The sequence below is a fragment of the Pipra filicauda genome, unplaced genomic scaffold (assembly GCF_003945595.2).
Source record: "Pipra filicauda isolate LSUMZ 115617 unplaced genomic scaffold, ASM394559v2 scaffold75_size2874737_pilon, whole genome shotgun sequence".
Lineage (NCBI taxonomy): Eukaryota > Metazoa > Chordata > Aves > Passeriformes > Pipridae > Pipra > Pipra filicauda.
In genome coordinates, this window is record NW_024104931.1 from 444,122 (window position 1) to 470,316 (window position 26,195).

The 26,195-nt window shown below is 41.7% G+C and overlaps 1 protein-coding gene across 7 annotated transcripts; it reads right to left on the reverse strand.

Annotated features, from left to right (window-relative positions):
- Window positions 1-374: 374 nt before the first annotated feature.
- On the reverse strand, window positions 375-24,984 carry ENTPD5 (ectonucleoside triphosphate diphosphohydrolase 5 (inactive)). 7 transcript variants are annotated; one of them, XR_005566609.1, is made up of 16 exons: window positions 23,936-24,036; window positions 22,491-22,602; window positions 19,333-19,610; window positions 18,004-18,083; window positions 15,870-16,013; window positions 15,417-15,492; window positions 13,811-13,846; window positions 12,846-12,934; window positions 10,158-10,237; window positions 8,614-8,675; window positions 7,130-7,231; window positions 6,155-6,295; window positions 5,748-5,804; window positions 4,155-4,270; window positions 3,817-3,967; window positions 375-1,542 (listed from the first exon to the last, which is right to left on the reverse strand). XR_005566609.1 is itself a non-coding variant. In XM_027720064.2 (15 exons), exons 3-15 carry the CDS (start codon window positions 19,547-19,549, stop codon window positions 3,881-3,883), a joined length of 1,287 nt encoding a protein of 428 aa, XP_027575865.1. In that variant the 5' UTR covers window positions 19,550-19,610; window positions 22,491-22,602; window positions 24,901-24,984; the 3' UTR covers window positions 375-3,880. The 7 variants fall into 7 exon arrangements, 6 of the variants coding, with proteins under 6 accessions (XP_027575865.1, XP_027575866.1, XP_027575863.2 ...); XM_027720064.2 differs by lacking the exon at window positions 23,936-24,036 and adding an exon at window positions 24,901-24,984 and having other exon boundaries at window positions 375-3,967; XM_027720065.2 differs by lacking the exon at window positions 23,936-24,036 and adding an exon at window positions 24,459-24,785 and having other exon boundaries at window positions 375-3,967.
- Between the last annotated feature and the right edge of the window lie 1,211 nt (window positions 24,985-26,195).

The window sequence follows — 26,195 nt, forward strand, 5'->3', positions numbered from 1 at the left end:
TCTTGAACTGAAGACTGAGGTGGAAACAGCTGTCTGTCTTTGCAAACACAGTGCTTAACTTTGCCAGCTACAACTTTTGCTGCTTAGTTATTTTCAGTTTTCTCTGATGTGATTTCTAGAGCTGTAACATCTCTCCTGGGTTCTTGGCACCTCCTCAGCTCAGAAAGTAGGGGTAGTGTTCAGCAGAGGGAGACAACACATGGTGGCAGATACATTTTAAAGCTCTGTCTCTCTTTCACCCTTTTCTCTGCCTTTCTCTCGCTCTATTTAATAATGGTGGTTCTTGTGGAATGGGCTAGTCCTAAGGGCTCCATGAAAAAGATGCAAGACAACAATAATGTCTAGGAAAGAAAACTGCACCACAACACCTTGAATATTGTTAAAAATGCTTTAATTACTAAAATAGACAATTCAGGATATTCTTTCTTAGGTTCCAAACACAAGCTTCTTGCATTAGACATTTGCCACTCACAAAATTAAGTAAGCACTGCCCATGACCAAGATTTACACATATGGTTGACCAGTATCAGGAATTAACATCAGAAAGAATGAAACATAAGTTTTGAACTGAAAGCCATTATTTGTGCTTTTGCAGTCACTCCTGTTGGAGTTCCACTGCAGGAACTCCACTAGCAGTTTCTGTTAGTGGCTGACTAAAAGACACTAGAAAGGAAGAGAGAAAAATCAGGGCTGCAAGTAGAGCTCTTCTCTTAAAAGGCTGTTTAGTCCTTAGTTTAGCTAATAAATAATCTCACTGCACTAGGGTAAGTGTGAGGACTTGACTGGCTTCTCTAAATCCCCCCACCCACCTGTGTAGTTCAGATGTAAACAGCAGGCGCTCAATTCTGCAATTTCTTGCAAACATAAACAAAGGTTTTGTTTCTCTCATGACTGAAGGATCAGGCCCCTGACAGAGAGCAGCAGTTTTGCTTCAGTTAATGAATTCTGCCACTGATAAAAGAAAGGCCCTGAGGATTCAGATTTAATTCAACTTTGGTACTGGGCAGCAGGTGCTCCCCCCTAGCATTTGTAGTACCAGAGTCTGAGGCAAAGAATGCAGAAAAGAAACTTCCTCTGCATGGTACTCTTCTAGTTTATCCTCCCTTCAGACAAAACCCAACCCTCAAGTACTCCTTCTGTCTGTGTGCTAGTGTCTGCTCAGGTGGCAGATGCAATGCTGCTTCTTCCTTATATACAATCCACCTTCCCACCCTGTTTGAAACATAGCCTCGCTGTTTCAGCTCTTAGCCCTGAGATGTAGTAAGAGTTTGTCATAGCACTGGCTCAGAGTGAAAGGTGACTTTGGGATCATTAAATTAGCTAGTTCTCAGGGTAACACACCTGGCCAGTAACCACTGCATCCTACTTTGTATTCTCCAAGATTACAAAAATGTTCACTGAAGACAAAATGAATGCATATGCAGTCACCTTGTTGTGCAGACCAGACCATATACTAAGTTTTGCCAAACACATGGAAGAATAAGAAATGTTTATGGTTGAGAAGAGGCCACAACTACTTTCTTCATGTTCAAACAGCAGCTCCTAGTGAGGAGGGAACAGAAGTTTATTGTGACACTGAGGAATTTCACAACATAGGTCTCAAACAGATTCTGGTAAGGAGTACACATGAGCATTTCCTATTTCAAAAAAACAGCCTGAATTTATAGCAAGGTGTCAGTGATGGGATGAGTGGCTCCATCCCCAGCCCTTGGCTTCTTGTTGCTGACTGAACTTGTTCAATCAGAAGCATGCCTTGCACCCTCATGCCATAAAACCTGAGTTATGAGAAGGGGTAGCTTAATCAGCCACAGGCAAACTTGCACTGCTAACTAGAGGAAAAAGGCTAATCTTCACAGTAAGGCAAATTTCTGTCTCCAAACAGCTTGGCAAGACCATTGAAGACATGAGTGCAGTACTTCCTGCCCTTGCTGGGAATTAATCCAGCTTGCAGAGAAAGGGGTGCAAGGGCAGTCTTTGGTTTGACAGAAGCGCGAAATTTATTTTATTGCAAACAGGTAAGAGCAAATGCCCAACAGAAAAGTGCTCATCACAAGAAATCAGTGGATAAAAGGTTCCCTTAGTCATGTGAGTAGTACCTCTTTCTTATGCTGGGGTAAATTCATCTGTGCATTACACATTCCATGGGGAGGAGAAGATACTAATTTTTGATGAGCAAGCTGCGAATTATTTCACAGGGTGGAAGAAGTCTACAGCGGCTTCTACTTGGGGCAATGCAAGGTAAAGCCTTGAGGTACTGGAGCAATCTTGATCATCTTTACAGCCAATTAAACAAGAAAACTAGGCTCCTACAGCCCCACTCTCTAGCCTTTCTGACAAGATGATTTAAAATATTAACCTATCATTGCATCTATGTGTTTGGTGTGAAAGAGATGGCAAGGTTCACTTTAAATTATTACTCAAATAGCTTCATGCTATCCTGACAGAAGTCTTGAGCTTCCTAAACAGCTGTAACCCCTTCACTGGATGCACTGTTCTGATGGACCTGCTGTATATATTAAAAATCCAGAGCATACACCACTTTATGGGTTCAACTCCACTATCTTAAATTAAAGGGAAATGAAGTTTAAAACAATTTGAAATGGATAAGGGATAAATAAAGGATAAGAAAGCAAAGTTACTTCTGTTCTTGTTCTCCCTGTTTCTGATGCTAATTTTGCTCTCTTTATTTTCATAATTCAAAAACTGTATAAAGAACTTGTATCACTTGTATTCAGAAGAGGTGCCTAAGGACAATGTAGGGAGCCAGACGCCCAAAGTTTCAGATGGGAAACCACGCCTTAGCTGACAAAATGGACTGTGGTGTTCTGACAGCTCGCTGGCCCAGCAGGTGTCCCTGCGCTGTGCAATGCCCACTTCCCTTGTGCTAGCACTGGACTTGACTCTTGGGTGAGCTGAGTTACCTCAAGTTTGGTGTCATGAATTAGTTCACCAAAGAACCTGAAGAGCACCAACAGCAGAGGAAAGAAGGCTGTGGGAGTGTCTTGCTGAGAGCAGAGAAACAGAACTGCTTCTCACAGCAAAGTGAGCTGTCAGATCAGCCATTTCATCTGGCTCCAATTTCTTGTGGGTGTAATGTGACAAGCATTTCTTCTGGCAGTGGAGTTTAAATAGCTGGCACTGCTGCCTCGTTGTGCCAGCTCAACTATGTGTTATGATTACATCAGTTTACCAAGTCTGGTAGTCAGATGTACGGTATAACTGCACAGACTTGTAAAGGGCAGCAAAAAAGGAGCACGGTCAGGCACACGTTCTGCTTAAACAAATGCTTGGTAAGTTACTATGTTTTAGCTAACACCTTTCCCAAAACCATGCCCAAAGTGTGCTTATAGCAGGCCCTTCTTAAAAGACTGGAGCCTTCTTGCCATGTATTAGCTAAGCTAATAGTGGAACACTGGGGTTGGCAGCATCCAGAGCTGTTCACTTCTCTTTGAATGACTGTTGATGGTATTTTTAATTTCTGTATTTAACATCTCAAAAGCAAACTTAAGTTATGTATTTTTAAAAAAGAAGGGGGTAAGGGAAGTCGCACGTCCGTAATCTGCCCCCACATCCAGGTACTCTGTGCTTCTAACAAACATGCTGGTGAATGCTGGTTTTGAGCCCCGCATGTATTCTCTGTTGGCGTTTAGGACTTTTGACTTTCAGAAGGCAGATTCTGGATCATTTATTGCAATCATAATTATAAATCATGCTGTGTCAACTCTCATTAGGCACAATGCCAATCCAGGGTAAAGATCTGTCTTATATCTTTGGTCCATGTTCTGCTCTTTGACCAGTTCCAGCTGAACAACATACCTGGAGATTTGAATTTGCTTTCTCAGCCTTTCAGAAATGCTGAAGTCCACAGGACTATCACAGGTCAATAGGTCATCCCCAGAGACTGCAGCAGGTAAAAGGTAGCACCCAAAGTCCAGCTTGTCTCTATGTTGTTCACTTTCTTTGTTAACTATAGAGAAAGAAAAAGAAGTTGTTCCTGACAGTTCTGTAGATTCCTATGTTGCAAAAATGACAGCAACTACATGTTACAACCCTGGAAAGATTCAGTAGATAATTAGCCAGAAAAACAAACTCACACATGTTGGATCGATACAGAAATTGGGAAGGTGGCTTAGGGATTTAACTGTTTTTCTCACCTGTAAGAGCGTGTTGTCCCTAAATCCAAAACCTTCCTTTAACAAAGCAGTGATGTAAGTGAGATCCATGCAGAGGAAAGGACTGGCTGACTTGTACCTCTCCATGTTATCACAGACTAGAGAAGGAAGAAAAAAAAAAGGGATCTCAGCAAAATAAGAGCTTTTATCCTCATTGTACATTTGAACTGACCTCAAGCCAAAGCCTACTAAAACAAGCCACCCTTTTCTATTAGTGGGTACATACGACATATGGTGGTACATGCTACACAGCTGTTCAATAATGTTGGAGAATAAACCATACAGTATGTCCAGTTGGTCTTAACTCCATCATAAGTACATCTTTTATGACAGCAACATAATCCACACAGACTCTTAGACTCTTCTGAAGTCCAAACTGATAACTAGCAGAGCATTGGTAGGTCACTTATTTTTTCAAGAACACAGCATCCCTTGTTTTCCTCATCTAGTCTTCACAGATGGCTCCAGTAATGGACCCCATCTTCTAGGATGGCAGCCTCTTTTATTTTTTCCAACCACAGATGTCCAAGGACTTAGAAGAGGTTATTGCCCAACCAACAACTCCCTCGCTGAAGCTAAGTCAAGATTCCACAGTAAGGGTGACAGTGACTGACCTACTGTTACTGTTTCATTCTACAAGCAGTAAGAGCAGAATTAACTTCCTGTTAAGAAAAGATAAGCAGCATCCTCTTACTACTGAAATGAGATAGAGGAGCACTAATTTAGGATCATAGAATTGATCTACTGGTGCTCTAAAGCTAAATAAGTGGTTTGATGGTTTTAGTAACATCTTAGCCACGTCTTTGGAAATATGCTCTCTCACTATGCAGGGAAAAAATAACAACCAACCCACACTCAAACTTTAAAGCTTAATACCCCTACTCAAAATCATCCAAGTTTCCAGGGAGATTAAGTTTAACTGAAAAATCATTAGAATTTAGGTCCTATTTTAGAAAAAGTAAGTCCTGAGCTATGTAATCAAGCATCTTCTGGTGAAAAATACGGTCTAGTAATCCTCATGAAAGTGATCACAGTACAGAGGTAACTTGCTTTTAGCAACCAGTAGCATGGCAGGGTGGGAGCTCTTTATTCTCAGGAGGTACAAAATAGAACAAGGATTCAGGAAGAAAGTCACAGGAAGGGAAAGGAATGCAGAAGAGGCTGTCAGACTTAAACAACCTCTACTCTCTCCCTCTATTTTGTTAGAGATTAAAAACGATTTAAGGTGACAGACTTCTGGAAGTCAGCACTCTCTTAAACTCAGAGTTGCAGATTGACAGAAGGAGCTCTTGATACAGCAAATTCACTTTCTTTTGTACTGACATCTATGAATTACTACCTTCCTCTCTGAAAAGAGCTGTAAAGCCACCAACACTTTTCCCCCCTCACTGTATTCTTTTCTGCATCAGTTAGAGGTATTGACTAATACAAATAACGTGACACAGGTGTAAGTTAAAGGTTAAATAAACTTCCCTTTTTTTCCTTTTAAATCAAACTCATATTATGTACTGCCTATAGAATCGTATTTTTGTTATTTCTTGTCCACACCAGTTTCCCAAATCTTATGACAATTACCTTCTTTGGCTTTTATTTCAAAATCTCTCACTTCCAAAACACCTCCCTGTTCATAATCTGAAAAAGAAGAGGGGAGAAAACATTGTCATAGACGTGAGAGCATTTGAGTTGTATATCTAAGTTGACCCTAGAGTGCAACTCAGCAATGCTGTGCTAGGAGTGAGATCTGTTAGGAACAGAAAACAGAGCTGCAAGTATAACTGGAGCTCAGAGCATATGCTTCATCTGCTGAACTCTGAACATCAAACTGCACTGACAAATACACATCATTCCCTGAAGGCATTTTCTGTATTTCCTCTTCTTCAATATCACTCCTTTTCTCTGCTCCCCATGGCTCCTGCCTCCAGGGTTCCTCTGTTTACCTTCTGGTTGACATGCTCAAATGCAGTAGATTATCCCAAATTTACCGATTAGGTTGGTGTCAGCCGCTCGATCATAGTAATAGGAGAAAGCATAGAAGGAACTTCCACGAATCTCATCTGGTTGGTGAAGTTTCCCCTTGACAAACTTGAGTACTTCCAAATAACAAGGCTTGAATCCTGTTTCTCCTGTCAGGAAAACCACAGATGGGGTGAGCCAAGAGCATGTGCAGGAGATGGAAGAATTAGTAGCAATAGGATGAAAAAGAATCAGAGATTAAAGCATGAAAAGAGGTACAAAGAGCTTAGATATCCCTTCTGTAATCCAGCATGGCATCTGCTCGTGGGCAAGGACTCTAAAACACCATCATCAAGTGGAATTGGTTAGAGCAGATCACGGCTATGTCTGAAAGGTGCACTGCACAAACTACTTCCACATCAGGCAAAACTCCCATTGATAGGTTCTGTGGTCAGCAGAATCTCATTTACATTTGCTACCACCTCTTAGATAAAACCTTTCTTTCCCTCTCCATCACACTGTAATTTTATCAACCCGCTTCACACGCCAAATCTGCAACTTGGTTCTCATGTTTCCCACTCTATTCAAGTCACTGATGGTCGCAGCCTCACCCTCTGTATGCAGCATTAGGGACTTATTCTTAGGGATTCTTAAGAACTAGTTCCCACAAGTGAGATTAATTGGTAGGTCAAAATGTTCGTACCCTAAAACAGACAGAGTTTTTGCACTTTGCTCAAAGCTTCAGAAAAACCTCTCTTACTTGCACAAGTAATTTTCAACATTTCCTATAAAGGTAGTATTTGTATAAGAGATCACAGAGGACAGAGAGTACAGATCAGCTATTCTTAAAGCTTCAGATTTTAATTTGGTTTTCTCAAAAGCCCACCTCTATGACTGGACAGGTATCCTTCATATCCCAAGGTAACTGATGGAATATTTGACAAGGAAAAACTCAGATTCTGGGGATAAGACTTTTGTACAAGAAACAAGTCTCCTTAGTTTACCTTCCTTGTTGCCACCATACCGGTATTTCACTCCCCCAAAGTGCCACTCTGCCTCCAGCTGCTTTGGCAAACAAGAACTGCGGAACATTTGTCCATCCACAACTGAAATGAGAGCAGAAAGGAGAGCCAGAAAGTACAGAATTTAACACAGCTATTGATCAATACACAAAACCAGGAAAGGATGAAAGATCTTCATTACGGTCTTCCAAGAGTACAAAATTCTGAATTGATGGATGCAGCACTAACTGATTATGAATTAAGGACCAGTCTCAAGTCTGGAAAAGTTGTGTCCATTTTGTCCTGCAAGCTGCAGAGCAGCCGGGCTTGTCACTTTTTAATGAGATAAATGGTATAAGGATATCTGGATAATGGCTATTCACAACAAAATACAAGAAATGAGAGGTAACAACTTAAACACACAGATACACAAACCCTAACAAACAGCAGACAACCAAGACAAACAAAGCAAACACCTAAGACAGCAGTCAATGGCTCTAGGATCCACTGAATGTACCTTTGAAAGGTTCAACCAGAAATACTGTAAGTGGTAAGAAAAAAACATGATTATTGCAGCCCACACAGGTCTCAGAAAAAGCAAACTTCTTAGAGAACGGTTGAGGGGAACTGTGGGACTGCAAAAGTTACTGTGGAATGCTTAGGGAAATGCTCAAGGGCAGAGAAAGAGGGGAAATGAAAGGATCAAGGAAATGCAACTATGGCAAACCAGAGGGGACTATAAAAGAAGATAATCACAAGTAAGCAGGCAGCTGGTCAGTGTGCTTTTCTGTCTGAGCCTTGCGACCAAACACTGCAGTCTGCCCTATCTTCTTCTACCCCATTCCCAACTATTTTTTTGAGTACATTCAAGTAATTAACACAGGTCCATCTAGCTGGCAAGTAAGAATCCAGAGGTGGAAAAATCCCAGGTCCTGGCCAGAGATTGGACAAAAGGCCCAAGCTCTGGGTCAGAGACTGGAAAGACTCAGGAATGTGAGTCTTCAGGATAGTGAACGAGAGTGTGACGTGCTTGTGGACTTCGAGCTAGACGAGTCTGTGCACACAACAGGTCTGGGAGAACACTGCAGGCCAGGCAGATACCAAAGACACCTATGAAGTGGGTTTGTCCTAAGCAGCTATCCTTAGGAAAAAGATCTATTCTTGCTGTTTATGCTTCTGTGGATGCTTGTAAAGCTGTGTGTTCGTGGCTGGCCATGTCTGTATGGTGTTTGTACGTTCCCATGTGTGCATTTCTGGAATTTACACTCAGTCTCACTGCTGGCTGAACTTTAAAACAGGGAAAAGAAGCTGTCTCACAAGACAACTCCTTAACAAGTGATAGCCTGTTTTCAGACAGATCTATACCATCAAAAACATAGAAAAGCACAAGATACAGAAGTGAAGACACACAGGAAATGGGCTGCTGACACAAGACTCAGTCTAACCATCTCTTCAAAAATCTTGGATGTTTTGTCATATGAACATACCTTCCATATTCAAAGCTCCAAGTATTGCCAGTCTGGCAGCTTTGAGTCCAAACCCCAAATAGCTGTGAACAACAAAGACACACACTAGATTAATTCTTGCACATCTGGTATGCTTTACCTATACCCTCCTCCTAAGTCCTGGAACACCCAAACCAAATTTCCTTCCTCTGCTTCCCACAAGGCTCCCCTCTCTAAAACAGAGAGTTCCCTTTGCCAGAACAATCCCAAGAGTGACACAAGCCCAAGAACTTGTAAAATGGATAAATCTAAAAGTGCAGAAAGTGCTTAAAGCTGATGTGACATTTATACAAGACGATCATGAAAAGCAAAAATGCACCATCTTAAAAATCAGGGAGAAAGAAGGGTATGTGCCGAGTGCATAGGGAATAGGATGGCCATTCTCATGTAACACACATAAGACTATGTGCTCTTAGGGCAGACCTGCAGAACCTCCCACTAAATGGGAGCTGTGGCTTTGTGTGAAATTCACCAGTTTGACTCCACTGATATCTACTACACTCATCATCCTTGTAAGCTAGGGTGTGAACAGTGCTTATGAGAATGCCATTACACATTCCAGCAAGGCAGCTACACTAAAATCCTGTTGACCTTTCATTCTCACCTCTGTGTTTGGCTATTTATCCATTTTGTCATGTCAATATAAATGTTCACAGAATAATCAGAATTAAACTAACCTCCAGCTTCCTCCATTTTTAGGAGATGATTTTCAATCCCAACTAGTTTAAGTGATTTAATGGACCGTATCAATGGATACACCAATCAAATGTACAGAGCAGGAGAGGAGGACTATCAGACCAGCTTTGCTATCAAGTAAGCACACTCTCTAATTGACTGAGATGATAATGTTCACTCCACTAGTAACAGGCTGAGACCAACTCTGTTATACATGGTCAAGTTCTCATTGGACTGTAAGTCATGCAGGTAAACTCTCTGGATTTCACTGCAGAAATCCCAGAAACTTGTCAGCTTAACGTAGTAGGCACAATTATATTATTCCAGGCCAAGTATCCACTCCATTTGGTTCAAGAATCTGTTTAGCTCAATGGTCTGTAGCAGCTGCCTATGAGTGTCTTCGATTTACATCAGCCTAGGTTTTACTTTTTGTCTAGTTGCTGATGTGCCATTTTGAACTAAGAAGGAAAAAGTGTCAGGAAGGTCTTCTTTCCAAATCTCTGATTATCTTTTGTTCTGACTACTGGTATATCTACCTTTCTGCCTGTTCCAGAATATTTGGCTTGAATCCAGTAATAAGAATTCTTCTCCTTAAATATACTGACTCATAATGCTTCCTCTTCATTTGACAAACTGCCTACTATTCCCTTGCAGTGACATTAACCATAATCTTGGAACATTTCCAGCCAACTAACATCACGTTCAACTTCAACTAATGTTTCAAGCAGATAATTAGTAAAAAAGATCATGGTCTCAACTGCTGGTACCAGGATATGGCCATCTGCAGTTAGCTCAGGGGCTGCAGAAAGACTGATTTTACCAGTGGAGACAGCAGTCTTTTTGCTTCTCACCTGTGGGTATAGAGCTTGTAGGTGCTATTAAACATTTCAAATGAGGTAAGAAAATCCGCAGGGGTTTCCTTCAAAGTTTCCTAAAAGTTAAGTAAAAGAAAAAAAAATTTTAGTTTATATTATGCAACAAAGAATAACAAACTTTGATGTAATTTCATAGATATACCCATAGGGTTTACTGCACACTCATCTGATCTGTTTCGAAAACAAAGAACAATTTTCCAATGGTGTCCACTGATGTAATATCTGCAGCTTTTAACACTGAGTTTATTTATATGCATCTTTGTGTTACTTCAACGTATAACAGGGAAGCACAACAGATCAGAATGAAAACACTTTCTAATTCAAGATACCTGAATTTTTCCAGGGTACTCACACGCTAGTCTGCATGTACAGAGTCCCCATCAAAATCAGCTACACTACAAGTGCTATGAACTTTTGCTAGTCAGACTAGGCACCTAAAGTGAGGAACTCAGAAGAATTAAAATGCAAAGTATAGGCCCCATTTTCACCATGTCAAATGTCTTGCCAATACTTAAGGAAACACTGTGACTACTCCCAGTCTTAGGGCTGCTTTACCTCCTGGTTTAAATGCTTTAATCTAAATTAACCTCTTGTCTCGTCACCTCCAGTTTTCCTCCTTTCACAGTCTTCCTTTCATATGCACCTCCTTACCACTGGTACTCTACCCTTTCTTCTTTCTAGACTAACTCTCACACTCTTGTAGATCTGAACCAGCCTCATACTCAATTACTGCTTCTTTGTTTCCAGTCCCTGAGATCTCAGTCTCAGTTTCTGTCTTTCCTCTCCTCATGGGCCCATTCTCCCATTCCTTCTTGGCCCTGTACACTCAATGAGACACTCTGTTACTCTGGGCCAAGCAGCAGAATCTCAGTGAGAACTGAAGCTGCATAGTCTGTAGTTACCAGTCAAGTAAGGAGATCCAGAGGTGGGTTATGTTTGCTGTAATTGTAGAGTCCTAGACAGAAGCCTGCTTGAAGCAGGAATTTGGCAGTATTCAGCTTGAGCTTCTCTGGAACAAATAGAAATCAAAATTTGTTTTGGTCCTAAGGTTGATCATCACTGAAGTGACAGTCACATCCTTGGCCCCACACATCCAGACTGCCATATTTTTTGTTCCTAAACCTTACATCAAAAAAACTTTTAAAAAGCAGAGATCCAGGAAAAAAAATAGTTTGGAGAAAACAATCATCTTTTTTCGTGCCTCACCTTTGCAAAAATGAGGCAGACACCAGACAGAAAATTTCATCATTATTATGATTGGTTTTCAGTTGCTTTGGCAATAATAACCATGAAAAGCATAACATTAGCTTAAAATCAGCTCCATGCAGTTGTCATTATATGTTCTCTATTTGCATGTAATTTATATTTCATAATTAATTTTGTTCAAAACTAATAAAAGAGTAAACATGTGGCTGCCTCAGATTGCAGGAAGGAAAAAATCTCCTCTGTAAATCAAAGAGACATCACTAATTCTGTCAGATGGGAAAAACTCCCAAAAACATACTGAGCTATGTATCTGCTTTTTTATATGAACTTGACAATGCAGGCAAGAAGCAGACATAGCATACAAGCAGGCAACATGAACCTTAATTCCACGGTGCCCTACAAATTCACACCATTGGTCCTGGTCAGCAGCAAACACTCGAGGCCTTTTCCTGCAAGGCTCTAAGGAGACATTTTAATCCTGAGCTGCAGTTCCCCCTATTTCACATTTCTATTTATTCTCCAGAACCCTGACATGCAACACCCTTTCCTGTTGGTCCAGTGCCCACTTTAGCAGGTGTTATCAACACAAAACAGAGGACAAGCCCAGAGTACTTGAAGCTTTGCTGAACAGGATAAGGTTGCATGTCATGTTTCAACATAACACACCATTGCAGAATTAAAATAGCCTCATGTAAAAGCCATGTGTTTTGTGGTCACCAAACACCCTTTGAGAATCTCAAGTTTTTATAGAAAACAAAGGACTCCTTCAAAAAGAGTGACACAAACAACATCACGGTATGAAGGTACAAAATGCTATAGGGTCCTTCCAATATCATGTAATTTTCTCATGCAAACTGCAGACTACGGTCCCAGTTCAAAGTGTTTCTAAAGAGCTACAGAACTACTGAGAAATCCAGCAGAGATGGACTGAGGGACAGAGCAGGAAATTCTCAAAAGAAATGAGAAGAAATTGGCAAGAAAACAGAGAACTGACTGAGCTATTATTAAAGACGTTTGCTCTATATGACATTAACCTCCTGAAAAATTTAATGAGGATTTGTTATCAGACTAGAATGGAAACAGAAAGATAGATCAGATCCCACATTTCCTGTAATATTCAAGAATACTCCCTGTAAATGTTCCACATTTGTGGAATACACAGCAATATCTACATTAAGAGGCTTTCCCAGGCTGGGTCTAGAAAACAAAAGCTGTTTCTTTTTGGGTTTACTAATTTGCTTTTTTTTTTTTCATTTTCGCATTATCCAGGCTACTTTGTTTGCAAGTGCCTATCAGCCAACTGCTGATCTCAAAGGGAACAGAAATACAGATGTTGTATAAGCCACAGATGTTCTGCTTGTGCCAGTGCTGACAAAGTGGTATCAGAGAGCACAGCAGTGCTCAGGTCTCTCCACTGGCCTTGCAGTCCCAACCCGTATAGTTTTAACCACTTCTCACCTCAAAACGTGGTAGGAATGTGATTTGGGTTGAGGCTCCTCCCAAGTCCAAAGTCCCAACAGTTTGTCGGTTCTGGCCAGACAGCTGCCCTGCAAACAACACCATGCTCAGAACAGCCCCAAGCGCACAAATGCTAAAATGTGGATACTGTGTCTATGTTCAGGCAGCCAGCAAGTGATTACAGTAACACAGCAACACAGGAGGGCTGAGCGGGCCCTCAAAGAAAAAACCTCACACAGAAAAGATCAGCAAATAGAAGGTATCACAGAAAGATTTCACAGACTTTCTGCCTTGATTCAAATCTCAATTCCAAAGATACAAAAGCAGATAAATCTCTAGGTGTCAAGCAAAAGCTGAAAGTAAGAGACAAAGTATCCCCTGTAGAAAACTGTCAGGAAGAGTATATGAATTCTGTAACCATGATAAGTATATAGTTGGTCAAAAGTGGTAGGAGAGGAAGGGTAGTAAGAACAGAACCAGCTACTATAATTTCTTTTCACACAGAGCAGCATTTTTGTTTGCTCATATATCTACTAGAGTCCTGATTTTCTTTCCACTAGATTGCATTCTCAGAAGTTCTCAAAGCCAGGAGTGCTAAAGCACAATCCCCTGCCACACCGTTGCAGTTGCATAGTTCACACTGGGATGAAGAGGATTGCAAGACCTTGTTTCCCACCTTCTAACACATTAACAGTACCACTCCCCAGTAACGTACATTAGAGAAAGCACCTTGCCAGTGGCTCCCAGACCTGAGTAAATCTTGGCACCTTCTGGATTAAGATGCCTCCTTCTTACTACAGCCTCTGGAACACAGTCTGCCCAAGACAATCCAGTGCTTTAGCACTGGTGCCACAGTGGGGAGGAAAAGCAGGACACGGCAACCCAGGCAGAGGAACTTAGGGTGATCACCTCTGCAGAAGTGACTCAAGTTCATATTTAGAGAGTAGTTATACAGAATTAACTACCTGTCAAAAAGTTCACAGTGATCCAGGCTAAAATTCCTGCAAAGAGTGAAAAAAAAAGAAAAAAAGTCACCACTGAATACTCCCACAATCTCCTGCCCACTGTTACCAGCTCTCCACGTTATTTATTTACCTGGAAATCATTACTAACTTAACCTAACTGCCCCAGACTTCAGAGATAATTCAAACTTATAATTAAATGATACGACACATTATTGATTCACAAAAGTCTCATAAGCTGGAATAGGTAGGACTTTGTAATATCCATGCAACTGCAGCATGCACAAATCATGTCTATTATCCAAACAACATACAAAGAAGTAATGAGCTGCCACAATAAACAAGTTTCCTTGGGCCCTTTCCCCCCACACAGCATTTCAATTCCTAATATGAAAACTGCATTCACACCCTCTGTGTTTTTAACTTGTGGTTTCTATAATTGCACTACAGACAGAGCAACAAGTAAAACAGAAACAGCTCCTTTAACTCCAGTGGCTTGCTTGACACTGGCATGATTCTCACCCAAACACATGCAAACATGTGACAGCAGAAGAGGTGGGAATTTTAAATAAACTTGGCAGGCTACTCTGTGCTCTATTATGCCTCATTGGTCCTGCACCCTGTCAATACAGCACTTCCCCCTACTGTACAATTCACCCATTAATCCTAGTGACAAACTATGCATTGCACTGTACTTATAAAATACTCGCAGACTTTATGTTACTTCTCCTTTCCTCTTGGCCCATCTTTAAACTTCTTCCATTTATTAAGTGTTTTAAGCACTGTGATAATTCTTCTCACTTTCCTTCAACACCTTCCAACTGGCAATTTATCTGCCATAAAGAAGTGTTCTGAACTGAACATAACACGACAGATGGCTCCTTGCAACAGACATCCATACAGATGATTTTTTACCTGCCTATTCTCCAGTGCCTGGATATGTAGTCAAAATGTTACAGTGGTCTGTTCTGCATGGCAAAATCATTGCTCACTCCAAACCTACAATGTATTTCACCTTTTCTTGTATTTTACACTACTTCCTTGCTACTTTACTAGCTGCACTTTTCCCAACAGAATATTTTTTAACTTATTATTTTATTATTATCTATTTTTTAACACTTGTCAATTATCCTTCATTCTCAAATATTCACAATCCTTCCAATTTTAACTTGAAAATTGATGAGCTAATCATAATAAGTTATTTTTAATGCTGATATTGCAGAATTTACAAGGCACTTTCCATAAGCATCCTAGCTTGCTATATACTGTCATGTAGCCTTTCACAGGTGAGTACTATCTTTTTTTCCATCAGTTCCCAAGAGCAGGCTTCAGCTGGTTAGCCTGCATTAGCCGGTATGCTTATTGCTGAGACGAGGTTTTCCTCTGAATCCTCTGGAATCATTCTGTGTATTTTCATTTGTAGCCTAACAGGTGACCAAGTAATCACCTCCTAGGAAAGGCAGGATTGCATTATTTCAAACAGGGCTAGAAACCTTTTATTTTCCCCTCTTAGTTTAGTGACCATTTCTCTTTCCCTCTCACATTTATAAGATATCTCTCTTTCTCCCATTTCTCTTTGCTTTCACTTTTTACCTCTTCAAAAACATACCTTCATGAGACCCATCCATAATGCCAACACTGTCCTCTGGAACAAGAAATGGTGATTCTTCAAAGACTTCTTTCACCTGAGACAAGAAATTATGATTAGATTCCTCGGTCTTAAGAGTCTTTTTCTGCTCTGAGGGTGACAGAGAAAGTTTTCTTTTACACAGCAGTAGAAAATAAGATAAGTGTGTGGAGAAGACAATATTCTTCCTCTTTCAAGTGCCAGGAAAGAATGAAAAAAGTATCGTAGGTCTCTCTCCATGCCTTCAATCCACATCAAGACAGAGGCTTTCAGGACCATACAAGACATTCTGTGAGTTTTGTGCTATCATGGGATTACAGTCTCTCTCTACAGATGAAATTCTCTTACGCTAAATAGAATGGATAACTGACTGAAAAAACGATGAAATTATGAAACAAGGAGACCAATAGTAGTGCATCCAAAAGACCTTAGTACCTCTAAAAGCAGAGCCTGAGCTTTTTCCTCTGACAACAAGCGAAGTCCAGCTGTAGCTTTTAACACTACTGGGGTCTTCTTCCAGAGATGAGGTGGCACAGCTTCTATGGCCATGTCCAGCAACTTTTTGACAGTTTCAGCACCCTAAAAGGAAAAAGATGTTTTTCTTATGGTTTCCTCCTGCAGGCCATGAGAGAATAGGACTCCCAGTTTACCCTCAGCACCAGTGAAAACAGTTTTCAGTAACAGAAGATAACTCACCTACACCCAAGACAAGTATAAAAACATAAACAGACATCTCTTTAGAACCTTAAACAGAATGTCTGCATTGGAAGGAAAGGTGTATTCAGAAATGTATTTTAGGGAAGAGAAATATTATCTCTGGAAGGTACATTTTAGAAAGGATGGAGGGAGATGAGGGAAACGATTACCAGACAAACCTAAATATCTTGCAGTATGATGAAACTAAATGGTGCAATTACTGACTGAGGCTACCAAAGCCAGAGGAAACATCTGTAGATTTCACTAAATGTAATATAAGAATTCCAAGTGCATAGAGCAAATATCGTAATTAAAATGCCAGCTGTAGAATGGTTACCACACACAGGCATCACTGTTGGCACTCAACTATTTACACTGCTCCAGCAATTACAGTTTGGCTTTAGTGATAAACATTCTCCTGTGAAACACCTAGAAATGTCTTTTTGGGCAAGTTCCTCTCCTACCCAACAAACAAGATGCAGTGAAATCATAGGCAATCTCATCAAAGTTTTAAAAAAATCCAAAAGCCATTCACTCTTCACACTCAAAAAGCTTCACACTCAAATTCCTGTAGCATGGAATGCAACTGATCAAAATGAGAAACCTGAAACCCTCACTATGCTAGCCCTCAGCTCCAAGGCTGCCAAAGCACACAAGGCAGTGTATCTCATCTATCATTTCTCTGGCATCTCCTTTAGCTTGTGAAAGAGCTTTTTGTCAGCCCAGGGGGTCTGGAAAATGGCAGCTTACTTCAGAACCGTCTCTGTGCACCACAACAACAGGTTTATTTTAGCTCTCTCTTCTCTGTTGCTCATTTCTGACTCCTAAACCAATAGAGTGGCATGGAATGAGTGTACTGTGCATGAATTCACAACCACCCACATTTGAAAATAAAAAGGATGCACTTAACTTCAATTTCTTATTAAAATTATACATTTATATGTTAATTAATAGATCTGATTGTGGAAGATGTATCTGTCCAGCTGTGCTTCGAAAAACTCTGTATATAAACAAAACAGCAAAGGTCCTGAGGCAGTAGGAGAGAGTTACTCTGCCTGTACATAAGTCATTCAGCTGGAACTGTAATCAAATATTTGAATTGAGCATGACTGAAGTGAGTCCTACATATCACTGAGCACTGACTTACAAGCCATGGTTTCAAACAGAACAGCAAAGAATCAAAATGAACAGTCTGATGGAAGTCTGTTGATAAGGCCTGACTTAATCTAAGTGCATCTTTATTCTTCGCCGTAACTTACTCACAAAAACTAACTTTTGCAGATCAGACTTCACACACAAAAATAAAATTAAACATTTTTAGAAGTCAGGGAAATGAACCATCTTTGCTTGTCAGCATAAAATGACTAAAAAGAAAACACCTGCAGTCTTAACCCCTTACTTTTAAACTAATCAAATCCAAGAAAATATCTCCATTTTGAACTGTGACCAAAACTGAAATTTTCAACCAAAAAGAAAAACAGAGAAAACTATCCATAAATGAGACAGAGTATGTATTGACTCATATTTGAGGTTGCTATAGGGGAAACAAACACTGAACATGGACGCTGCTAGAGCCAAAAATCACTTTGTCTTTGAAATTCTAAAAGGCACATAGTCTAGTTAAATATAAAATTTAAGCAATTATTAAGCCACTGTTCCACTGATGAAATACGTAAAACATCAGCTCCTATTTCACTGTGTAGAAATTAACTCACAAAAGTAGAGGAACAGGTTTAGAGAGCCAGCAGTAGAACTTTTATATTTCTTCTTGACTCTTTGCAATTACAATCAGTAATACTTAAACTGCTTGGTAGAATCTAAGTGTTATCATCAGAAGCAAGATTAACTCCCAGAGAATGAAAAACAGCCTTACCTTTTCAGGCTGATCAGCATATGCAGACAGACCTGGCTTCACAGACTCAAAGATTTCCCCTTCCAGCTCTGGAAGGTTTTCTGCACAGATGAAACATTACGGCACAGTCAACAACTCAAATCTTTTTCTTTAGTTTCAAAAAGGTTGCCCACAACTCCTGTAAGGAGACTAACCTTGATTTCTCCTTGCAAACAACACTATTCTCCTCCTAAAATAAGCCCTGTTCCTTCACTTCAGGAGCATATTTAGCAGAATGTTGCCCTTGAATCCTTCAAGTTCACGAACAATTTATTAATCGCATGTTGTTACAATTAGAAGTATGTTCATTTAGCATTTGTGAACTACAGTGACTTACAGCAATGTAGCATAACTGTTGTCTACTCTTAATAAAATTTCTTTCCTTTTCTGTCCCCAAGCTAATTGTGAAATACTAGTGCATATTAAGACACACACAATCAATTCCCAATTATCCTTAGGTGACTCAGCCAACTCACAAACACAAAACAGAGCTGACTGGGCTCAAGCACTTGACTACAAAGCTAAACAAGTGTGACCACTGCTCCCAGAGCAACTCGGGTATAGGAGCTATCCCTGAGTATTGCATATTACAAGCCATCAGAGTTGGATGTTGCACCAGTCCTTCCAAACTATGGATGAAATCATGTGAAGACACATAGGTATTATGCATGGCCCTGAAGGCCTTATTAGCTTAGTCCCAGCAACCAGCCTTCAACCACTGCAACCGCGCTGGCCCACTGTACCCAAGCTAATTCACCTATCTGAATCCTGTTGCATGTGCAGCCAGCTTGGGCACCTCTGCACCATGTCAGCAGCAGATATACTGGAATGTGGTGCACCTGAACACAGGAATTCTCCTGGAAATGGCTCAGACCTTCAGAACTTATAACTCTCTAATTTACTGATTTTTATTTGGTACAAAATGTGACATAAGCATATGCAGAATTTAAATATATCTTGATATAATTTAAGGTAACATGCAAGTTGACAAAAACATAAGCATATTTTCATCTCAATGAAATATTCCTTTAAACAGCTACATAGATGAAAATGTTCAAAAATTCAGAACTCTCCAGTATATCCAGAATTAAATGTCTGAGTTTCAAAAGACCTACAAAAAAGATATTTACACAGCAAAACACTGCCACAAAAGGACAATAAACATCTGCAGAAGGACCACTTGAAGGACAAACTGCAGAAATCTTCAGCTGTCCCCAAATGCTGTGTTGGGAAAAAACCCTCAAAACTGTTTTGAAAAGCTGGAACCTAAGTCAACATACTCCAAGTGCACAGACTGACACAGGGTCTTACCTGGGCTCTTCTGCACAAAGGTGTAAATATGAATACGTGTTCCAGTGCTTCCTGCATCAAACATGATGCCATAAAAAGTGTTTGCTTCGACATTTATAGGGCAGACATTAGGTGGAAAAAAATCCTGAAACCACATCGCCCTGTTTGAATGTGAAAGAACAAAGGACGAAGAGGAAAATGCCAATGCTATAAGGATGGCAAGTCTGGAAACTGCCATCTTGCCAGGACTCCTTAAAGCAGTCAAGCATGTATCAGCAATCACAGAGTTGCAGTAGGTCCTGTAAAGAAAAAAAAACCATCAGGAATGGAAATTACCAAGAGCTCTCTCCTTTAAAAGTTAGTAAAAAATAAAATAGATAAATCAGTCTGTACACATATATTCTGCCTTTTAGCTGCTTTTCAACACTTCATCCAAAAAGATGCATTTTACTGCACTTATTGCTACAACCACATCTAAGTGATGAAGTTTCTTTCCAGTATTTCTAGATTTGACTTAATTTAGACAATTATCTTCTCTTATTTTTCTTGCAGTTTCTCAACATTTAGAGTCCCCAGGATCTCCACAAAGCCCAGATTTTATCTGAAAAGAAGCATCACTAAAAGGGAACTGTGGGTAGAACCACTTTACCCTAACATTTACACATTTGAGATGCTGTGGCAGAACACAAGCGTTATTCAGTCACAAACAAAGACAATTTCATCTTGGGCTAAAAACAGCTGCTGGGAGAGATTAGCACACAGAGAGAATGAAGGCATATCCTTCCAGCAGCATCCCTATCTCCAAGAAAAGCCTGTGCTTCACAAGAGGGACTGAACTGTAAAGTGCACCTGGGCTGTGCCTCTCAGTGGTTTTTATATTTTTCTTTCTTTGTTCTGCTTTTTATTTTCAGAACAAAACAAACAAACAAACAAACAAAAACCAAAAACAAAACAGCAAAACCCCCCTACACTCTTATACCTGGAGCAGTTGCCCCAAACACTCAGGCTGCTTACACACCTTCTCACAACAGTTTCAATAAGCCAAACTCCAAAGCTGTGTGACACAGTACTGGATATCAAGATACAATTACATCTCCCCTTAACATATACCTCTTTGCATGCATTTTTCCTAAGAAATGCTAATAAAAGAAAGACATGGGCATAGAAATGACAGGATGCCCAGGTAAAAAGAAAGAAAATATATAGGTATCTTTGTTATTTTAATAGCAGAAAAGAGCACACGGCCAGATGTCCCACCATATGCAGTATTGCTTGCACCAACCTACACAGAGCACTCGCCATACAGAGGGTGCAAACAGCTCCTCATCACTTTCCACACACTTGGTAACACATGCATCCACCCACAGCATAGAATATTCTACTTTATATGGTTGTTCATCTGCTCTGCTCAAGACCTTTGTCCACCTCTTGCTCTTACACTTGTCTTTAAGCAATCTGCTCAGCCCCACCATGTTCATTCTCTTGAAATCTTTGTTTGCTGCCTCCGTCCTAGTTATTCGTTCCTAAACCTTGACCTGTCTCCTTTCCTTTCTCTGTGAGCCTGCCATAGCCTCTGTTTCCACACACCTTTCTCCCACACCCAAAGAGCTTGCTTATACTCCACTACTCTTTATCTCAGATTAAGCCTGTGTAAGACTTTTATTATTTCCATTCTTCACCTTTGTCCCCAGTTACAGCAAAGTGAGATTAACCTTTACCCATTCTCAGCCAAAAAAGTCACATTGGGCCACTCCTTGGGTGTCTCTCTAACTCACTCCAGTGATCAGCTATCTCTATGGCCAACAAAATGCACAGCCCCCTGCAGATGAGTAACCTCACCTGTCATCTGTGACCCTTATTTTTATCCTCCTGTTCCAAGTAAATGCAGAGAGATGTGGGCAGAAGCACAAGCTCTTGATCCTCTCTGCCTCACAAGCACATTCTCAGAAGAGGAAGAATTGACTACAACCCCACAAACACACAACAGCCCTGGCCAGTCTCTTTGACAGATCAACAGCAACTGTAGTAATTTCTATAGCACTCACATTTTATGTGGAAAGGAGTTAAAACTTACTTTTGTGACAAATTAAAAGCACTATCCCGAAGAGAGTTCACGAGAAGTGCTAAGAAGTTTGGCAGTTTCATAGCTATGGATTTGTACTATGGTGCAGCTGGCATTATCCACATTTGCTTCATCACAGCAAGGAGGGCTACTGAAAACCTAAGTAGCTGTGCTGTTTTAGCAGAACATAAGCTTCATTAGTGAGTGCCACGTTCCAGCAGGTTGGAAGAGGCGTTGTTATTCTCATGCAATGTAAGGATTTTGCTTACTGAACTATCACAAATACAACCCAAGCACCTGCCCTAAGAACAAACTCCAGAGTCCTATTACAAGCAGCCCACGTGACACTTACATAAGCCTCAGAATTTCCAATGATCCGAAAATATCTGAGCAACTGCCATCATTAACTCATACTTTTCTTGCCAAATCTATGAAACACTCCCTCACTAAGCTTCCCTTCTCTATCCCTTCTCAGACATGCACTACCATTTCACACTTTCAGTTTTACACTTTTCCCCTTTTTTCTTTCCACCTTTATACTTCCAAGGACAAAAAAGCTCCCAAACCAGCAAGCCCACAACAAACCACATTGGGATTTTATTTTTCTTCTCCCTCACTAAAAATGAAAGAAGCACTCTGAGCCTCTTCAATGAGTGGTGAAGTCCATTTAACTAAGTGCACTAGCAAAACAATGTCCAAAAGAAGCATGAAAATAGATGAGGCAAGTAAGAAAATAGCAACAAGAGAGAAATATCCAGCAAAACAGAAGTGGCAGTGAAAAAGGAATTTGGAAATAGACAGTCACAAGAAAGAATGGAAGAAGAAGTTTAGGGTAAACACAGACAAGAATAATTACTGAGAGGGAAAAATATTTTCAAACCAGTTCCTCTCAAACAACTTGAAGTCCTAGCTGCTATCAGAATACAACAGAATGGAGAAAATGAACAATAAAGAGAAAGGAGAAAACAGGGTAATGGCAATGTGAGCACAAGTTCATTAATGCAATCAAGCAGTACAGCAAGGTAAAACATACAGATCCCCATCAGTAGGCTCAGTTACTGTCTTTCAAAATGAGCAGTAATAATTAGCAGTGATCATGAACACATTAGGCACACACCTGAAGCAGGATGGAAGCGAGGCTATTCCACTCCAGAGATTCCTAATGAAAACCACTTCGGGGCACCACAACGAGAGACACCGCGCCTGCACTTCTTCACCTTCACTTCCAGCTAGTAGGAATGGACTACGTATCAGACAAATTATAAGGTCATGGAGGCACATAAAATATCTGTCGAGTTGCTTTATTCAAATTTGATTTTATCATTGCTCAATACAAGGAGTGAAATGTGTGCATATAATTACACAGGATGAATTTCAAGAAGTTGAAAGTTAACCAAGTTCAACAAGTTAGTAAAACATTTACACAAATGCTATAGTTGAACTCAACAGCCCTGGCCTGGGCCCAGCAACACCAGATAGGACACGCATTTCCAAACACAGAGGAACACGTGTAAATATCATCTGTATATGCCAGATTTTAGATACTAAATGAAATATACATGATATACACCCAGCATAAAAATTTGGGAGCTATGCAAACTGTATGATCCAAAAAGACTTGGATACTGCAAAGAGACTGCCAAGACTGAAAGCATGAGTAGGAAAAAAAACAACCAACAAACCACCACCAAACAAAAACCCCTACCAAACTCTCCTTAAACAACAAAAGTAAAAACAATAATAATAATAATAACAATAATAATAATTAACCTTAAGACAGCAAAACACAACCTTACTTAGAGTTCACTATACACAGAAACACTAGTAATTTTCAAAACAAGAAAGTCTCATTCACATTCTTGGATATTTATGACAAAATAACATGCAAAACACAAACCACAGCAACAGAAGCATCTCCCTGTGAAAAGGAATCTGATCTGAGGGGAGGGAAAAGTGGCGTATCTGAGATACACAAGAACTTCCCTTCTGTTTCTCAACATATTATTGGGAAATATCTGGATATAAACAAAATATTAAAAAATAATTAAAATATTAATGCTATATAAGTAGATAGGCAAATATTTTAAGAAACAAACTGGACAAATTACATAATTAAACTCCTATTGTTCTTCCTTGCTGGAGCACACCAGAAATCATTCAGAACGGAAAGTCGTCTGTGCTAAATCTATTTTCCAGATGAGCAACTCCTATGGTAACAAGATCTATTTCCCAGATGAGAGCTTTTACACTTAAAACTAACGAATAAACAAATATTTTTTAATCTTTCATTTTTTCCAGAAACAAATAGTTATTACATTTTCCTAGACTTACTTTTATCTATTGAAAAAAAAGTTTCTTGCATTGTTCTGACAAAAATTTAAACTTCCTAAAAGTACACTGTTTAGAAGTCACAATGGAAAGAATAACTAAATTAATTGGCAGAATTTCCCAGTATTTCCATAAAGACGATGGCATAGTATTCTTTGCACACATTTGTTTTAAGGACAATTCTGGATCTAGAGCTTCAAACTCTAAGGGGAAAAAAAAAAAGAACTAACTCACAAACATGCGTTATCAGCAGCTTTAGTCTTTCCCCCCCCGTACGGAGGCTCCAAAAACACATTATTTATTAATTCTCATTTCTGGCCAAGTGGGTTTTCAATTTTCCTATTTAATTACACCAAGGTAGCTTTTCCAGGTGACCGCTGCGTTATCTTCCCTTCGGAACCGCGGACCCGCCCAGCTGCTGGGGCTGTAACGGCACCTTTTACTGGAACAACTGGCATTCCTGGAAAACAGACCCTGGGTGCAAGGAGGTTTTGGGCGCTGAGAGCTTTTGCTTCCCTGCCAGTCTGGGAGCGCCCCGGCGGTAACTCCAGCAGGTCGCTGCCAGCTGCGCGCCGGGAAGCGCTCCCCAGGAATGCCCTGGGACGAGCACGGCAGGGCCCCGCCCGACCCCGCCGCTGTTGAGGTCGTTGGCTCTGCCTCTGCTGTGCATCCCAGCGCCACGGCGTTCTGCCCTGCTCCATCTCCGACCGCTGCGACCTAAACCCTCGCCCTGAGTGCGCCTAAAAACCTTCCCTACCTTCCTTTCCTCTCCCCGGGCAAAAGTCTCCGCGGCTCTCCCTGCGCCCCGCCGGCGGCGGGGAGCGCGCACCGGGACCCGGAGGCTCTTCCCGGAGCGGCACGGGTGACGCTCGGCAGGACACCCGCAGAAACGCTTCTTTCCTCCTCACCGGCCGCCCCACGCTGTCACTCGCCCAGGACGCGGTGTCCTGGGAGTAACGGAGACGCCGCCGCCGGCGGCTCGGCTCTCGCGCGTCTCCCGGCGCCCGCCCGGCCTCGCGGGCAGCGGAGCGCCCTCCCGGGGCGGGCACGGCTCGGCGGGGCTCCCCCAGCCCGGGAGCGGCAGGACGGCGGCCGCCCCGCACGCTCCCGCCGCCGTCGGCCCCAGCGCGCGGTGTCCATGGCAGCGCGCGGACGCCGCCGCACCCCTCCCCCCGCCCCCGCCGGCTGCGCGCGCTCACCGGCAGCTCGCGGCGCCGCATCATCGTCCCGCCGGCCCCGCGCGACGCGTCACAGCGCACCCGCGTCACGCGCCGCCCGTCGCGGGAGTTGCGCGTGGCGGGAGCGCGCCGGTCCCCACGGGAACGGACGCCACTCCCCACCGGACTCCGGATCCAGCTCCCCGGCGCGCGGCCATCGGCGGCGCGGCTCCTGGCGGCGAGTCCCGGTACTTCCGCCGCCGGCGGATGAGGGCGGGACGGCGTGAGCTCCCCGCGGGCAGCGCCCGTCCCGCCGGGGCCGTGAGGCAGCAGCGCCTCCCGGCGGTGCGACAGGCTGCCGGGACGAGCCGCTGTCCTCGTGCCTTCCCTGCCTGCCCGCCGACTCCCTGCCGCTGGAACACAGCGTCCCGGTTTGTCCCCTGTCGGTACAAGGGAGAGCGAATTGAGAGCGGGGGCTTCAGCATGTGATGTACTCGAAGAGGCTGAAGCGCTTGTTCAGCTCGAAAAAAAGACAAAACTGAGGGCTAATCCGCCGGGTTTGGCTACTTGGAGGAAGTTTTAGAGAAAACGGAGCCAAATTCTACTCAGAACGCAATGAAAAAGAAGCCTAGACCGGGCATCTGCGGTGTAAAGTGGAAAAGCTGGAAATGGCCATATGGCACAGGACCAGAGAATCTATGAGAGAGACTCGGAAAACAGCACCAGCCAAGCACGGTGGAGATCAAAAAACTGCAGCAACTACTAGAAATTAGACTGAGTGAAGAAACTAGCCTAGAATATCTTAAATGAGGGGACTGAGTGGAAAGGTTCGTCATAGATGCTCTGTAACATGTGAATCAGGAGATCATTAAAAGGCAAAATCTATGCAGCTGATGATGCATTCAGTATAGAATCAGAGAGAATGGACCAGGATGAAGCTTCATATGCCTGATTTTCAGATAGCAGCTCAGATACAACTGTGTTGCTAATTATAACACTCCAGGGCAACCAATGTCAACTTACCCCGGAGGAATAAGTAGGGCGGGGTTCTGGCATGCCACCTGGTCAGATGTGAGGCAATCAAGCACACAAGCCAAAATGTAATATTCAGACATCAAATTATCAAAGTTCATAAGCAGGACCCCTGAAGGCATTTATATGAAAAGATGTGAGACACTTCCTTTGGAGAAGCAGGCTGTCACTTCCTGAAATGGAAATGGAAGTGAATTGGAGCCCTTTTTTTTGGCACAGACAGGAAGAAAAGCCCTCAGAAATAGAAATTAACAGGGCCCAATTCTCAAAAGTGGTTAAACTATTTTAACAAAATTTTTGGACTT